This window comes from Eublepharis macularius, chromosome 7 (assembly GCF_028583425.1).
Source record: "Eublepharis macularius isolate TG4126 chromosome 7, MPM_Emac_v1.0, whole genome shotgun sequence".
Classification (NCBI taxonomy): Eukaryota; Metazoa; Chordata; class Lepidosauria; order Squamata; family Eublepharidae; genus Eublepharis; species Eublepharis macularius.
Genome location: NC_072796.1, coordinates 48,881,237 through 48,897,862, shown reverse-complemented (window position 1 = coordinate 48,897,862; position 16,626 = coordinate 48,881,237). Strand labels below are relative to the sequence as shown.

At 40.8% G+C, this 16,626-nt stretch overlaps 1 protein-coding gene across 2 annotated transcripts in view; it reads left to right on the top strand.

Annotated features, from left to right (window-relative positions):
- Nucleotides 1-1,121: 1,121 nt before the first annotated feature.
- KIAA0319 (KIAA0319 ortholog) overlaps nucleotides 1,122-16,626 on the top strand; it is a 69,285-nt gene continuing 53,780 nt past the window's right edge. The window contains exons 1-8 of one of the 2 annotated variants that reach the window (XM_054985080.1): nucleotides 1,122-1,260; nucleotides 8,638-9,380; nucleotides 10,744-10,933; nucleotides 12,013-12,105; nucleotides 13,739-13,836; nucleotides 15,197-15,284; nucleotides 16,170-16,262; nucleotides 16,361-16,493. In XM_054985080.1, the coding sequence (XP_054841055.1) occupies nucleotides 1,212-1,260; nucleotides 8,638-9,380; nucleotides 10,744-10,933; nucleotides 12,013-12,105; nucleotides 13,739-13,836; nucleotides 15,197-15,284; nucleotides 16,170-16,262; nucleotides 16,361-16,493 (1,487 nt within the window). In that variant the 5' untranslated portion in view covers nucleotides 1,122-1,211. Of the gene's footprint in view, nucleotides 1,261-8,637; nucleotides 9,381-10,743; nucleotides 10,934-12,006; nucleotides 12,106-13,738; nucleotides 13,837-15,196; nucleotides 15,285-16,169; nucleotides 16,263-16,360; nucleotides 16,494-16,626 lie in introns of both variants that reach the window. The other variant, XM_054985079.1, reaches the window with a different exon arrangement.

Here is a 16,626-nt window from a genome sequence, read left to right as displayed (position 1 = left end):
GTTTTTAAAAAGAAGCTCTGCTTACTGAATTTAATTCTTAACTAAGCTAGGGGAGTTTGCCCAGTAGTACATAAAAATGAGATTTTCTCCAACTTTGGGACTTTTTGTTAAGCATCTGTCAAGAATGTCTTTGGCAGTTTTTGATCTTAGGTTATTATTTCTGGTGTTTGGCCTTTGATCAGCTGTCTGTTACTATGTGTATGAAATTGCTTTTGCACATTTGAATTTGGGCAGCTTCTGAAGTAGCAGGTTGCCTTGAACAATGGGGTCTAAGTTCTGTTTACCGTGGTACAATATGGTAGAAATCTTTTTTTATAATGGCATTTTAATTTCTCAGCTGAGCAATTACGCTGTTCATTGGCTTTTAGTGCGACCGGCTCTTGGTGTTCTGCCTAACCCTTTGGAACCTTTCTTGTATTTAGAATCCTGCAGTATTCATGGTAATTTCAGTAGTTGTTAACCCTGTTGTTTGTTATATTGGCAGCTGTCCTATATGCTGCTCCAAAGTGGACTTTTAAATGAAGCATCTTTTTTTGCATTACCTGCCAATGGAGAGTTTGGAGCATATCTCATGTGCTTGGAGTCCGTCTAGAATACCAAGTGTCCTTTTAGCTGAGTAGCTTGGTTAGGTTTATTTTTTGCCTAAAAATTATTTTCTGTCCTTGCTGTGTTTGCTGATTATGTTTACTGGAACATGCCAGTTCTGACATGAGATAATTTTATGTGCCTCCAGTATTTCTGAATAGGACATTTAAAAAGCTGAAAAACTATAAAATAATCCTATCATAGCCATTAATGGCAGCGGCAAGGACTGCAGTCTGACCGTACAATCCTAAATAAAGGGAGCAATCCAAAGCAGTTAATAATTGTAGAAAAATATAAAGTCAGTAATTATAGTATAGCAATAGATAACAGTTTTGCATACATAGCAAAAAGTACTTTTTCAGTTTACAAGCTTCAGAGTGTATGAAAACAGGGAAGGCATTTAGAAAATCTTTTGGGAAATGGAGGGACAGGGTTGGGGAGGAATTCTTACTTTCTTGCTCTGTGATATTCTAATTAACATTCATACCAGATGTTCTCTCTGCCCCCCTTTTTGACTTCTAGGAGGCTACCAACTGGATATCAAAGAGAAGCAATTTACAGTAAAGGCTGTAGAGTCTCCAGAAGGTTGGCTGAAAGTGGAATTGGCATTGCCTGCTTAAAGAAGAATGGCCCTTGGATTAGGATCAATCTCCGTGCTCTTGGGGGCTTTAACAGGTATATTGCTAGTATTATTGATGATATGATCTAAGAAAAGCCAAGGGAAATCCAGCATGCAGGGGATGGGTTGATGCTGGGGATATGGAGCAACATCCTGGGATCTCTGGGACTCCTCCCCAGGAAGGCCACGCCACTCTCCCTTTTGCTGTTTGTGGAGGCAGAGATAGACTTTGGAGATCTTGCTCTAGAGATGGGATGACAGGCCCCGGAACAATTTTTCTGGTCCTGGAGGCCATCATTCCACTCTGGGGGCCATCATTCCAGCACCAGAGCACAGCTCTTGAGGTCCATCTTGCATTCTCCTCTCCACGAATGCCTGTCTTTTCGATGGGCATTTGTGGCTCTCATCATATCTAATGAGCCTTCCATCCTCTCTCATTATTTCCAATGGGCTTTCTCTTCATTCATTTCAAAACCCGCTCCCCTCCCACTTCTCTCTAAGGAGCTGCCTCTCCAAGACTTGAAGCTGGTCCTGTGTGCCTGGGGCTGCAGGTGTGATCCTCGCAGGGTCCCACTGCCTTTCTGGTCTTCCTGTTCAAGGGGTGGGGGGTGCATGTGTTTTGGAGCGGGGAGTTTGCAAGTGAGCAGTGCTTCAGTTGCCAGTCAAGAATGAGGGTTGGGCGAGTGGGTGGGCAGGCACCCTGTCTCCACCTTCAGGGTAACCCCCACCTGGGACAGAGCTCTTCTCAAGGCAGACACCTCTGTTGGGGTGCAGCAAGCCTAACTGTGTGGGTCTTTCTGCTCTGTGCACTTACTCTCTGCAGGGCGGGGGAGTAGTTTTGGTAGCTGGCAGCGGCAAATGTGGCCCGGCCCATGGACTGGCTATGTCTTTGCCTGCCACTCAAAGCATTGTCAACTGCAGCTTGTCTGAGACTGGTGGATTCTGCTGGAGTTGCCAGGACAACTGGGGAGCAGTCGCTTCCAGGTGTGCCTCGGTGGGCTTGGCCAATGGCCTGGCGGGTCTCAAGATTGTGCTGTGAATGCTCTATGAAAATGTTATTTTGTGGCTTTCAGTTATGGATCATGTGATTTTTAAAACATATATTTATTATACCTCTCTTAAATGGTATCCCCAGGGCTCTCCCATCCTGTTAATTGATCAGCCTTTCATTTGTCTAGTATTGACAAATTGCAGCATTAGGTCCTTCCATGCTTTTAATTGGGCCCCATAGAAACGGTTATTGATTGTGATAGGTTGTTGTTTTTACATTTAGATTGTTGTCTTATAGTATGCACAAAAATAATGTAAATGAAACCACTTAAAGGTAAGCACTATGTTACATGCATGGGGAGGGGGTGAGGAAGGGAATTTAGAATTGAAGTTTTACCTGTATTACATTTGGGCATACCTGTCTTTTCAACATGAGAAGCTTGCCAGGTCTCCTTGAGATTTATTAGACTTGATTTAATTTTTATTCTGTGCCACTTCTTTCCTGTGTAACATAGAGAAGGTTTTGCACATGATATGGAAAGCTGAAGTAAGTATAGTTTTTTTGGGGGGTGCAGGTTTGATATTAAATCCTGGAGGTGTACCCTCACATTTCTGACAACCTGCTTTCATAGTTTTAAAACTTTCTTTCTGAAGCTGCATGAACTAAAAAGACGTTGCTTTTTAAAAATATGCTGCAGACCAAATTCTCTGTTGGATTTCTAGAAAGCATATTTCTATAGATTCTAGATAGTAATGAACACAGTGACTTTTACATAAATAGGAAGAATGTGGGCAATAAATAATGTGCTTGCTTGATGCATATTGAGAAAGTATAGCAGTCTGCGTTGGATGATCTATCAATTCACCTATAATAAAATTAAACTGACTTTGTAAAAATCAGGAATTTTGCTGATTCTGTTGTATTTAAAGAACTGAATATCAGAGCCTGTGGGAAACAGGATACTGGATTGGGTGAATCTTGGTTATCTGACCCTAGACTACTCTTTCATTCTCCATTAAGGCTGATGATACTAGAGGGCAGCTAAAATTTCATCTTTGGGAAATATGAATAGGTTTGTTTGCATCATCTATTTGACCTCACAGAGAATGATTGTCAAAAAGGAAGGAAGAATTTGAGATGCTTTTTGTCTTGTAAATGAATAGCAAAATTATAAAAGTATTCTGACTGACTGCACTGTCACTTCTGCAATCTCATTTTCTCTGTGATCTGCCCAGAACAACACCTGTGTCGCTCCTCCTGTTAACATAAATATAGTGGAGTCAGCACCCTGTTGCCTGATCCTCTTTTCTCATATGGGCCAGCACCTTCATTCTTTGGCCCATCCTCGCACTTACTTCATCCCACCACAGTTGGAATGAAGTGCCTCAGGTTGCCATGGTTGCCCAACCCAGAGTGGAAGTGAAAGCACTAGACAGTTAGCTCCTTGGTGTCCCAGTTACAGCTGTCAACCCTAGTAACAGTGGGTCAAACCACATGAGACAAAATACACTTGAATTATACTCGAATTACACTCAAATACACTCAAATTACAAAATACACTCAAATTACCCGTGTAATTTGAGTGTATTTTGTCTCAAGTGGTGAGACCCAGTGAAGGACTTGATTCAGAACAAATGTCTGGATTATTCAATATGTGGACTAATCCTGAGGGAAATCTGAGCAATCACAGTTTCTTTTTGTGCCTGTTCGAACAAGAAAGGTCATATAACTTATTGCATGGCTGCTGGCTAAGTTTATTAATGTATGGATAATTTTGGTATACAGCCTGAGGCCTGGTTTTCATACAGCTGCAGTGGAGCAGGGCCTATTTTCTTGTGTTGTAATCCAACGTCTCTCCTTAATGCTTGTGAATAAACTGTGAGGCCAATTCTGTGTGATTTTTTTCTACTGAGTCATCACCTGGCCGGGAAGGTGAGCAACGTGACATTTCCAAGTGATGTGAGATAGTACCATGGGGAATTGGCTCTCAGGTGCTGTACGGGCATGGGAACATGTCCTAAGGTACTTTACAGGATTTGTCAAATCACTAAAAAGAAAACACCTTAATGAAGCTAGCTAATATGTACTATTACTAGTAATACTTCTGCAGGGACCCCTAATATTGTCTAGAGGAAAGTAGTGGGAGTTTTAAGCATACTCTTTAAGTTGGCTCCTCAGTCAAACAATATTAGAAAGGAGTAAGCGGCCTCTTGATTTTTTTGTGCAGCTATTTCTGTCTTCCCAATAACCCTGTGAAACAGATTCAGTCAGGAATGCCTAGTCCAGAGGAGCTTCATGGTACAATGGAGATTTGAACTCACATCTCTCCTGGGAGTTCTAACCAGCATTGCTCAATGGCTCTTGCCGGGCTTCAAGATGAGAATAGCTGCTTGTTTTATAGGAACACCATGTGCATGGTCCCGATCTTACCGAAAACAAGATGCTCTCTTCCTATCAGGATTCTGTCGACTCTGCTTGTTTTGTTTGATCATGCTGTATGTTCTAGCAAAGAACATTGCTGAACCTTGACTTCTGTGGCAACTAAAAAATATCTTTTTCTTTATTTCCACATCAGTGAAATGAATTTTCTTTTTCACAAGGATGCTTCACTTTGAGAAGGGGGGGAAGGCTAGGATTTCAGTAAAAGACAAACGTTTGCTGCCTGCATCTCAAAAGTGAATAGTTTTTCAAGGCAGGTTGGTGCTTTTATAGCGCTCCTGAACTGCATCTCTCTATTTTCCTAAAGGGAATTGGGCTGTGAAGGAAATAATTATAGCATAGTTGGTGGAAAGGAGAAACCTATGAATCAAAGTTTCTCCTGGGGCAGCAGTAACTCTGTGAACTATATGTGGTTGTGTTTTATGTTGTAAAGAAGTTGTTATATTTCTGTCATTGTAACAGAATCCTCTGCGGAAACATTAAACCATAGAACAAACACAGCATTATTAAAATGTAGATCTGGATTGCATGGTATGAAAAGGATAGTGGATTCAAAAGAACATTTGAATTCTGTGATTCCTTAATATATTTTTCTTTCATTCTGAGTCAAAATACTTGGATCTAAGCCAGAGGGTCAGATGATTCTCATGGAGAATCATTTTTTTTTCTTCTCACGGAGAAAGGCTTTCACTCACAAATATTGTTTCTAAAGTGCCATTGCTGCAAAACACTGGCCTGTTCGGCTGGTATGACACTTCTGAGACGGAGGCTGATATGTGAAGCTGTTACAATGGGAGTATATGTACATTTGGCTCCTTGATTGATTTGTTCTTGTTTTGATACTTTGCACCAGGGTGGATTTGATTTAAATCAAACTGATTTAAATCACGATTTAAATCACGATTTAAATCACTAGTCAGTAAGGCTTGATTTAAATCATAGTTTTCTACATAAAGACTAATTCTTGCTGATATAACTTTAATATGCAAGTAGATGAAGATTTTTAGAATAACAACTTTTCATATTAGTTTTACAGTTGTATAAAATATTGATTTTAATACTATTAGAAACACATTATAGTTAATTTATTGTGAGATGAATTATCCCCAGTTTAGGTTAATCATTCATATTTGAACAACTTTTCTGTTGTACTTTATTGGAAGGAGAAAAATAATCATTACCTTAATAATAACAATTTAAATAGTTTTATTTATTCAACTGAAACAATAACATTACAGCATATGTTATTTGCTTAAACAAACATCCATGTTTGTTAACTAATTTGGCTAAACAAAATATATATATGGTTGTTGGGGGTTTTCCGGGCTGTATTGCCGTGGTCTTGGCATTGTAGTTCCTGACGTTTCGCCAGCAGCTGTGGCTGGCATCTTCAGAGGTGCTACACCTCTGAAGATGCCAGCCACAGCTGCTGGCGAAACATCAGGAACTACAATGCCAAGACCACGGCAATACAGCCCGGAAAACCCCCAACAACCATCGTTCTCCGGCCGTGAAAGCCTTCGACAATACAAAATATATATATTTTAAGAAACTTAGACTGTCAGCCCAGCCTACACATGAAAAACTTAAATACTGTCCTCTGTAGCTCACTCGTCATCTTCATCTTCTTCTTTGTTCATAATCTGGAAAAGAAAAACAAGCTTTCCTGCTTTATCGGGTCCCAAACGATTTCTCAATTTAGAATGAATGAGTCCAAAGGAAGAGAATATTCTTTCAACGCCTGCAGAAGAAGCTACTGCTGTTAAAAGTGAAATCATTATTTGAACAGTCTCTAAATCCAAGTGCTTAAGTGACTTCCACCAGTTCACTGGTGTGACTTTCTTTAAAATATCTTCAGCAAACATATATTTCTTGAATGGTTCCCCCTTAGCTCTGAAGTTTATTATAGTTGGCATTACAGATGGATGATTGCTCGATACCCATGTCATAGCTAACTCCTCTTCCTCAGCACTTAAGTTTTGACCCTGGTACTGGATATTGACAATATTTGCCAAAAAATGAGCTGGAGACAGTGCTTGTTCCATTTGTTTTTTTAATGCTTGTAATTTAATTCTGTCCATGTGTAGTTCTGTTTTTAAGTGTTCACTCAGTTCCTTCCAAATTTCAACAGCATCAGCAATAAAACAGCTATTTTTCTGTATTTTGTTTAAAGCTTCAGAGATGGGTTTCAGGATGCTCAGCATATGTTCAACATTTCTCTTAAGCCAAATGTTGAGGATTTTGGCCGTGACAGTGCCATCTATTTTATCTCAATTTTGTTCACAAACTGTCATCAGAATAGGCCAGTTCTTGATATACTGCTCAAAACAGTCCACCACAGAGTTCTAACATCTAACATCTTGTGGGAGCGTTAGCTTGGTTCCACCCATCCTTTTCAGAGCTGCTGCAGCAAAATGATTGTTACGGAAGTATTTAGCAATTTCAACAACATTAGTCTTTATTTCTGGAACACTTAAGTCTTTGGCTAAGAGGTGCAGCAAATGAGCACTGCAACCATATGTTATTAGCTTTGTATTCCCTTCCTGCTCTTCTAAATTTCTTCTCATCTTGGATACATTTGCAGCATTGTCTGTGACCAAACTGCGTACCAGACATTTGAATTTTTGTTCACATGTTATTATAGCTTTTACTGCCACTTCTTGTAAGTATTCTGCTGTGTGTGCATTTCCTGACGTATCAATTGTTTGTGCAAGGAAGACTTTCCCTTCTTCTGTTGTTATACAAGCACATACAACAGGATCATTGTGGACATTACTCCACCCATCAATACTTAGGTTAACAATTCTACCCTCCAGAGCTGTTGCACATTGCTCCATTTCTCTGTCTTTATCCAGCAGTTTCCCTGCAACATCTGCTCTGCAGTGTGGACTGTATCCTGGTCTCAGTGACTGAACCATATTAATGAAATGTGGGTTCTCAGTCAGACGGAAAGAAGAGTTCGTTGCATAAACAAACGGCAATTTTTTCATCAATTAACTCTTTTTCTAATCTCCTAGTTTTTATCACAAACTTATCTATGGTGGTTCCAGGAGGGAAGGGTTTTTAAATAAAAGCATTTTATTTTAAAAAAATCCAATTTAAATTTAAAAAATCCGATTTAAATAAAAAAATCTGATTTTTTTGATTTTTTTAAAAAAAATCATTGATTTTTATCCACCCTGCTTTGCATACATCTGCTAGGACAGCAGCTCAATCTCTTCCATCCACATAGAAAAGTAAAGAGAACTTGTGTGGCACATTCATGACCAACAAGATTATATTCTGGTATAAACTTTAATGGACTAGGGCCCATTTTATCTATGTCTTGCTGTAGCAGACTAACACAGTAACCACTATGGAAAGATTGGAGATGGTAACTCCATTTCAGAATAGCTCTTCTTTCAGAATTCTCATGTGCATCGTAGTGACCTGCAGAATAATCCTAAACTTGTTATGACCAAACTTTGAATGGCAATTAAAGCAATGTAAAAGAAAACATTTTTATAGCTAAGGTTTACTTGTTCGCAACGTGATCAGGCAGTTTATCCTGGATAAATGTGTTCTTGTGATATCAGGGTTGGTTTTGCATGTTGGAGGAGTCAAAACTGGCTAACCAAGAAAGCCAGGATTTTCCTTTATGTGTTTTTGAGGGAATGTGTGAAATGGGAGTCGAGGGCACTAGATATGGGTTTTCCATATAATATACACAGAGCCACCCCAAGATAAAGACTTTTTTCTTGTCTTAAGACTATAACATTAAGCATAGTAGAAGAAAATGGTACTGAAATTCATGGATCTTGTTTCCAAGTAAACATACCTAGGATCCTTCTGTTAGTCACAGTGAGTTCTAAATGGTAATTTAATTAAAGTGAATATTCATGAAGTTACATTTAAATTTAACAAATTTGCTAATTGATAGAGATGGTTTTCTTAAGATTATGACTTATTTTTTGCCTGTGCATTGTTACTCTTATCTTACTGACATTAGTGCCTATTATTTCAGGGTGTTTCTGTCAACAGTGCAGGGAAGGCGCTAAATACTCAGATGCAATAATATCTCCCAATTTAGAAACAACTAAAATCATGCGGGTTCCCCATGCTGTGTCAATGGCAGACTGCACAGCAGCTTGTTGTGATCTTTCTGACTGTGACTTGTCCTGGATGTTTGAGCGGCATTGCTATATTGTCAATTGTCAACATAGAGGAAACTGTGAGCCTAAGAAAATGGAGAAGGTGAAGTCTTATTTGACCTTTGTGCTGAGGCCTTCCCAGAGGCCAGCTGCAGTGCTGGGGTACGGGCAGATGCCATCAAATGTGCTTCACTCTATGGCACTGCAGGATGACCCATCGGAGGAAGTACGTAGCCTAAAGGAGCTGTCTTTCCTAAGCAAAGAGCACAGTCTTGAAGAGGTGCCTGACTACACAGATGAATATGGGGATATAGAACAGAATCCTTTTCAGCTGAGCATCAAGAAGGAGAACATTGACTATGCTGACTGGGGTCTGACGGTCACCACAGAAAATGGTTTCAATTCTTCAGGAGACCAGCATGAAGAGCTGGCAAAAAATGAGGGGGAGAAAGTTAATCTGAAAAGCCCCACAAATGAAATTGTACCTGAGGTGAAATCTGTCACTGAATATCCCAGAGAGTTGCCTGAAGTAACATCAGGCCCGGTAAAGAAAGCAGTTGCAAGTGATTTGGATTTTCAACCACCTAAAGAAGCTAATAACTCCTGGCAGGAAGAGGTAAGTGTTGTGTGCCATAGAGGGGAGGGAGGGTCTGGGGTTATATCCTGCTGGGTAGGGACCAGCTGGATTGGGATTTTTAATTCTCCACCTACTGATCCTAATGGTGGGAGATATATAGAAGAGGAAGGCTGAGGAAGGGCAAGTTTGCTTCTGAACTGTTTGTATCCAGATTCTAAAGAATGAGAAGGGTCTATTGCTTTGTTGTATTCAAGCAAGGCTTGGCAACTTATGATCTGCAAGCTGCATCGTTTTGTTCATGTTGAAATTATGAGGATTAGCCTAGACTAGATATAAATTATCCTCTGATTAGGATCTTGTGTGTGTGTATATTTAAAAGCTAATCATCATCCCTGGGTAGTTGCTCTGGACATCAGGAAGAGGCAGTTGGGGGAGGCTGGCATTCAGTAATTTAAATAACACTTCGGAAGCCGCATTTAACACTGCATGAGTAAAAAGAAAAGTGCAAGCACATCAAATTGTCTTTTCCCAACAATTATAAATAGACTTCATGTGGCTGAGGGGCTGAATCATGGAATAGGCATGAGAGGAAAGGGTTAAATGCTTTCTGACCACCAGCTACCCTTCTTCAAAATAGCCTCCTAATTAACTTAAATCCTAGTCATGGATCTTTCTATCTCATCTAGTTTGGCCTTGAGGAAACCAGTTCTAATTTATTTTTATTGATAAGAGTTTTGATCTCATTTAATAAGGTAATTCCAGTGTTGTTGATAGTCTTCTTCACTGCAAGGCTCATCCAGTTCATTTGGAGATCATGCTGAGTTATCATATAAGAACGAGCTGTAGTCTTTTGTCTTTTCCTCAGGGAAAGATGGAAACCCTAAGTTAATGGCACTCTTGTTTATTTTAGCTTCTTATTTCTTCACACTCGCTTACCTTGTCTTTTGAACGGCTCTGTACCTGCCATGTTCTGAAGAACGGCAACTTCTGTTTTCTGTCCACTGGAATTTTCATAAGCAGCCTTGAATCCCAAATTAACCCATGCAACTACTGCTCTTGTCCGTAGCTACGAAAATACTGGTGATTGTTGTCATACGTTGTTTTCATGGCTGTAGTACAGGACTCTTTTTTGGGGGGGTATGCTATTTGATGCATGGGTGTATATTTTGTATAGTGGCATTTCCATTTTCTCCTGTAGCTCTAACTTGTTCTGTTCAGTTCTTTTGCAAAAAGTGGGAAAAGCACAGATACTTCACTGTTAGATAGTAGGACTTGGGAATCTACACTGTTTCCTATCATTCATCGATTCTAGCTGTGATGAAAGTTTGTGGGTGGGTCTTTAATACTGTGGTTCTGAATGGTGAGGAAAATATTCACAATATTCCTGCAATTCATCTTATAGGTTCTAATACCTTCCCATAATCCTCCTCCAGACATCCTGGGGTTTCTCTCCACAACTGCAACACATATGAAAACATTAGACCACAGTAGTCACATAGAAGATGAAATTTCATCACTGCCCACCAGTGTTCTCACCAGTGAGCCTTCTGCCACAGGTCAAGTACTAATTCCCACTACTGCTGCAAAAGCAGGTAATGTAAATGCTTTGTAGCAGATGCTTTGGCAAGATTGTACAGTGGTTAGAGTAACAGACTAGGACTGGGTATGCCTGTCTTTATGTGCCTGCTATGCTATGAAGTATGCAAGTGTTCTCTCTCTCTTTCAATCTAAACTGCCTTGTAAGAGTGAATATAAAATGGAGGAGGGAAAAAACATACAGTCTCCCCTGAGCAATTTGGAGAGAAGGTGAGAGAAATTGATTGAGAGACTGCTAGTGAATTTAGACCTTCTGTGGCCTGAAAAAACTGATACTTTACATGTTAAGCTGCTGTTTAAATCAGGCTTCTAAATAATCACTTACCTGGTTGTTGGCAGTGAGAAAGAATGGCCTCCTGGTTAGGCAAACAGGGAAGCTTTAGAAAAGCTGACTTTTTTAAAAAGACCACAAAAGGCTAATGTATTTTACATATGGGTGAGGGTAAAGTGGGAAAAAAATTGTTAGCAAATTACTTTTGTATACTGATTTGTTGGCTTAAAATAAATGTAAGTGAATAGATGTTACATTTAAACCAGTGGCTTGGATTTGCTGGACGGTTTATGAGGACAAAAGTTATTTCCATCCATGAAGCATGGCTTCCTTGTCTTCCATTGCATCCCAAAATGCTGCTCCTGGGGACACAGGACCCCCAGAAACAGCTTCAGGAGAGATGTGGAGGTCTGCTATGAGAGAATTGACAGAAATCCCACCCCTCCAACCTGGTGGAAATTCTCTTGTGGGTCCAATCCAGTATGTATTAATTCAAAGAATCCATAGCTTAGGATGCAAATACCTGCATGAAATATAACAATGTACCTTCCTGTGGAGCACCATAAACATATGTGATGTGATGAAAACTCATATTACCTATTTATATTTGTCACTGTCAAAGGGAAGGTTTGTCAAGTTTCATTGAGAAACAGCAGTACCTCATATTGTGATGCGTACTGAGCAACAGAAAGGTCTTGTGAACTTTTACTCAGTATGCTGACAGGTGCAAGCTCCTAGATATCATGGCTAAAAAATTTACTTTCATACAACTTCATTTCCCCCCTCATTTGTGTGCAGTAAAAGAACTGTTGGTGTCAGCTGGAGATAATCTACAAGTAACTTTACCAGAAAAGGAAGTTGAACTGCATGCATTTGTAATTACACCATTACTACCAGGTGAGTTCTTAATTTGGTGATAAAAATAAGTTTCCAGCCCTCATGATTGTGAAAATGTTAGAAAACAATAACATTTTTCTAAACTATTTAATGTTCAAACTCACAAGGGCAACCTAGTTGAACTCCCCATGACGATAGTGATAAAAAATCTGATAGTGAAATAAAATTCCTAATTTCTGCAATCAGGAACAATAGAGCCCTGGGTGAAAATTTGTATAAAGCTTTCCAGGTCTAGTGGGTGCCTGTTTAAACCACCCTGTTTACTTATATAGATAGGTCTAGTAGGTTCCTTCAGGAATGGACCTTTTCTATTGCCATGCCAATTTATAAGAAGGAGGTGTGTACTGATCCAGCTAACTATAGACCAGTTAAGCCTACTGGATGTACTAAGAAAGCTTTTTGCAAGACATCTTCTAATGAAACTGGAGAAATGGGTAATTCAAAATAACTTGCAAGCATCAAAGCAGATTGGATTTAGACATTTTCAGGTGGGCAGCCATGTTGATCTATAGTAGAAGAGCAAGATATCTACTGAAGGGAGCTCTGACTCTCAAAAGCACGTACCCTGGGTATCTAGTTGGTATGGTCATCAGTTTTGGGAAACAGGGGTACTTGCCACCCTCACCCCCTTTCAGGGCCAGTTTTCTGGCCAAGCCCTCAAGTGAGTGCTTGGGACAGCACACTGAGGAAGGTGCCAACAAAACACTCCACTGGGACTCAATTTTCTCCTGACTGTGGGCAGTGGAGGAGGCAATGGCTTTACCCCTGAGACTCATTCTGCCAGTTGGGTCCAAGCCAGGAGCGACATAGGAGGAAACATGGATTGACATGGATTGACTTGCTTAAATGGCGAATGCCCTGGCCTGTTCTTTGTAATATAATAAGTGTGCTTATATACCGCTCTTCTAGACAGATTAGTGCCCACTCAGAGTGGTGAATATAGTCAGTGTTATTGCTGCAGTACAGCTGGGGCTGCGAAGAGTAGCTTACCTGTGGCCACTTGCAGAGCTCATGGCAGTGGTGGGATTCAAACCAGCAGAGTGCTGACTCACAACCCTACTGCTATACAACAGCAGCTCTTTGTAAGCCATGTGTGCATCTTCCATGACTCTTCATTAATTGGATTCTGGTTGGGATATTTGCATGGCCTTCACAGATAGAGGAGTGGTGCATCCTGGGTTGGATTTAGACTAAACTGGCAATTTCCACTGGTTCACCTTTCCCACTGCAGGCCCCCTACACTCTGTTCCTCAAGCCCCCCCCCCTGGAACAGTGTCACATGGAAATCAGTGGGCTGTAATGGGAGGGGGGAAAGGAGGCAAGTTCCATTCTGCGATCTCACCCCCTCATTCTCTCTACCATGTATGAAGTGCAGCATACAAACCAGGCACTCTGGACTTTGTATGGAATCCTGTTCATGCTATTTCCCACTTGCAAGAGGGAGGGGAGAGGAAGTGTGCGAAGGAGCATTACTCTAATATCTTTCTCTTGCATTACATGCTCTGTGTAGCAAAGGGCTGAGTGGCTACTATTGTTCCTCTTGTAAAAAATGGGCAAATGTTAGAAACTGGGAGCATACTTTTCATTCAAACAGGGAAACATAACCATTGCTGTGCTGTGTCCTGTCATTCAGAGGCAGCCTATAGTTATGAGTGGAGCTTGATCAGTTACCCTGATGACTACAATGGTGAGCTGGAGGGCGGGCATACACCGACTCTGAAACTTTCTCAAGTAAGTGAGTGCGTCATCACATTTGTTTCTTATTCAGACCAGGACCTTTACAAACATATGGCTTCAATGGATAATGCACCTTGAATATTTTAGAATCGTTCTTTGGAAAGGCAATAATTATATCTGTTGCATATGCTGGAGTCAGTGGACTCCTCTCTATCTAAATCAGGCCAATGTCTGGAAAAAAGGCCACGCTCCTGAAAATATGACTGTTGGCACTTGAAAACTTGAAACGACTCCAGCATTTGTTTACAACATCAGTTTATTCAAAGTCAGTGCCAAGTTGAAGCCAATGGAACAAGATTCTGAAGGCTTCTTTATATGTGACTCATTTAGGACTTACTCATCATTTACGAGTCTGTTGACTCACTCCCCCACAGCAGTATCACAAGTTCACTGGTGCCATCTCCGGGCCAAACTACACATTATGTTTAGCACGTGGTTCCAACAGGGACTTACCACAGGATGCCAAGTTTCCTGAGGCAACTCAATTGAGAAGCCAACCACGTAGGGGGAGGGGCTCCTGCCTCTTCCCCCTGTGCTATTTTTCTGGCTTGTAATAGCCCTGGGAGGGTGTCATTTGCCCCCTCGGGGTCCGCAAGCATTTGTTGCCCATGCAGCCTTCCGATGGGGCAAATGACACCCTCCATTTCTGGTCAGGGAAAATAGCGTGGGGTCCGAACCAGTCCCTTGCAGAACTTCTGATTTATGTGTGATGTGGAACGTTCATGTGCTGTCTGGCTGCAAGTCCCTATGGTGATCACATATAAAATGTAATGTGTCATTTAGACCTTAGTTTAAACCAGTTACAGAGCTGAACTCATATGTGCTCCTTTATTAAAGGAAGGTGATTCTGGATGGGATCAGAGAAAAGGGAGTAGCTTTTTCTACCACTTATTTCAGTTCAAATGTACAGATCAGGATAAGGATTGCCATGATGGGAGGAACTAAACTTGGTTTTGGCTTAGCTCTTTGCCTCTGAAGGCAAATGCGGACAGATTTCCAAATGAATGTTACAGCAGCTCAAGGAAGGTACAGACAGTTCATCACTGCAAATGTTTTTCCAGTTTTCCTTCTTGGCAAGAATCCTATATTTCTGTTGTGTACATGCCATGCTTACCTAGCTGTATTAAGTTTTCTTCTAAGTGCTTCGAATACTCTAATTTTCTGAACCTCTCTCCCCAACCCCAGTCATTACTTTTGTGTCTGACAGCCAGGGTGCCCATACATTTCATTCTAAATTTTAACCTATGTAAGTGTGATCAGAGACGCGCATCTTGGAAAATTCATTTTTTGCCATTGTGATATTCTGCATGTTAGTTGGATGTTTAGAACAACAACCCCCCCTCCTCTGTTTCAGCTGCCAGCAGGTGTCTATGTCTTCAAAGTGACTGTTTCTTCTGAAAATGCATTTGGGGAAGGATTTGTAAATGTCACTGTCCAGCCAGGTAAATCAGTGTTCCAGAGAATGAAACTAATCTCCTGTTTTTCCAAACCTGCATGCCAGTTCAGTACATGATACTTTTATTATTCTTGAATTCTATCAGATAATGAGAGACAATCTGATATTTGTAATGGATATCTTACATTCCTTTCCTGTTTTGTTTTAAGGAAAACTGGGGTGGTGGATGTTCAGGGGCACCCAGCTGTATAATCTGCTACTTGCAGGGGAGGTGGGGCAGCTACATTACATCATCCCCATGTAGAGCACGTATATGCTGTCTCTCTCTCTCTTCCCTCACCCCTGCACATTCGGGCTCCACAGTGCCATATGTGGAGGCTGCTCGCTCTTCTTGCCAGCTCTAAACACTGCCTGTAGGGGTCTTCTCCCTCAGGCCAAAAACATAACTGCTGTGCCGTAACGTAAAGGGGGAGGGGCAGCACTGCAGGCAAGCAGAGCGGAGAATTCTTCCATACATAGTTTTTTAAGGCCCAGCAGGATGTGTGCGCATCCTTTCCCTTCCCTTCCATCTTGGACCTGCTTGTTTTAAAATGAGGAATTGCTCAAGTATGTGTTAGCGTACTCCCGTTTTGAAAAGAACGATCTTTCCTGCCTCATAAATTTCAACTTTTATGTTCTGGCTCTTTTCTCCCTGTACAATTGTATTCATTTGGATTGTATATGCTTGAAGGGTTACAGCTGTAGATTTCAATGGATCAGTTTTCCAATTTGATTTAATTCAATGTCTGCTTAAGGATTAATCATCTTGTGCAAAAGCTATAGCATTTTTGGGGGGCTTTAGAAGAACCACAATGCTATCTCAATGTGTTCAAGTTGCATGAGGTGGCTTCATGTAATTAAGAACCATGTTCTGTTTTTCCTCTTTGCCCAGCCATCAAAATAAATCAGCCACCTGTTGCTGTTGTATCTCCCAGAGTGCAGGAGATTGCTTTCCCCACCACCTCTGCTTTTATTGATGGAAATCGTAAGTACCAGATTACCGCTGTTTTTCAGCATACGTAGAATTGCTCGGAGTGATACTGGCTTATTAATTTCTGAATCTGGCATTTCTCTTGAATGTAGAAAGTGTAGATGATACTAAAATAGTAAGTTATCACTGGGAAGAAATTGAAGGCCCCCTGAGAAAACAGACGGTATCTGCTGATACATCAGTTTTACATCTGTCTGACCTTGTTCCTGGAAATTACACTTTCAGGTGAGCAGACCATATTCTTATTTCAGATATTTGCCTCAGCAGGCCATAAGAAACCAGTTATTGCCCATTCTCCCAGGATCACTCTGTTATGCAGACATTGGTACAGGATTTGGAACTAGGTCCTTCCTGGATG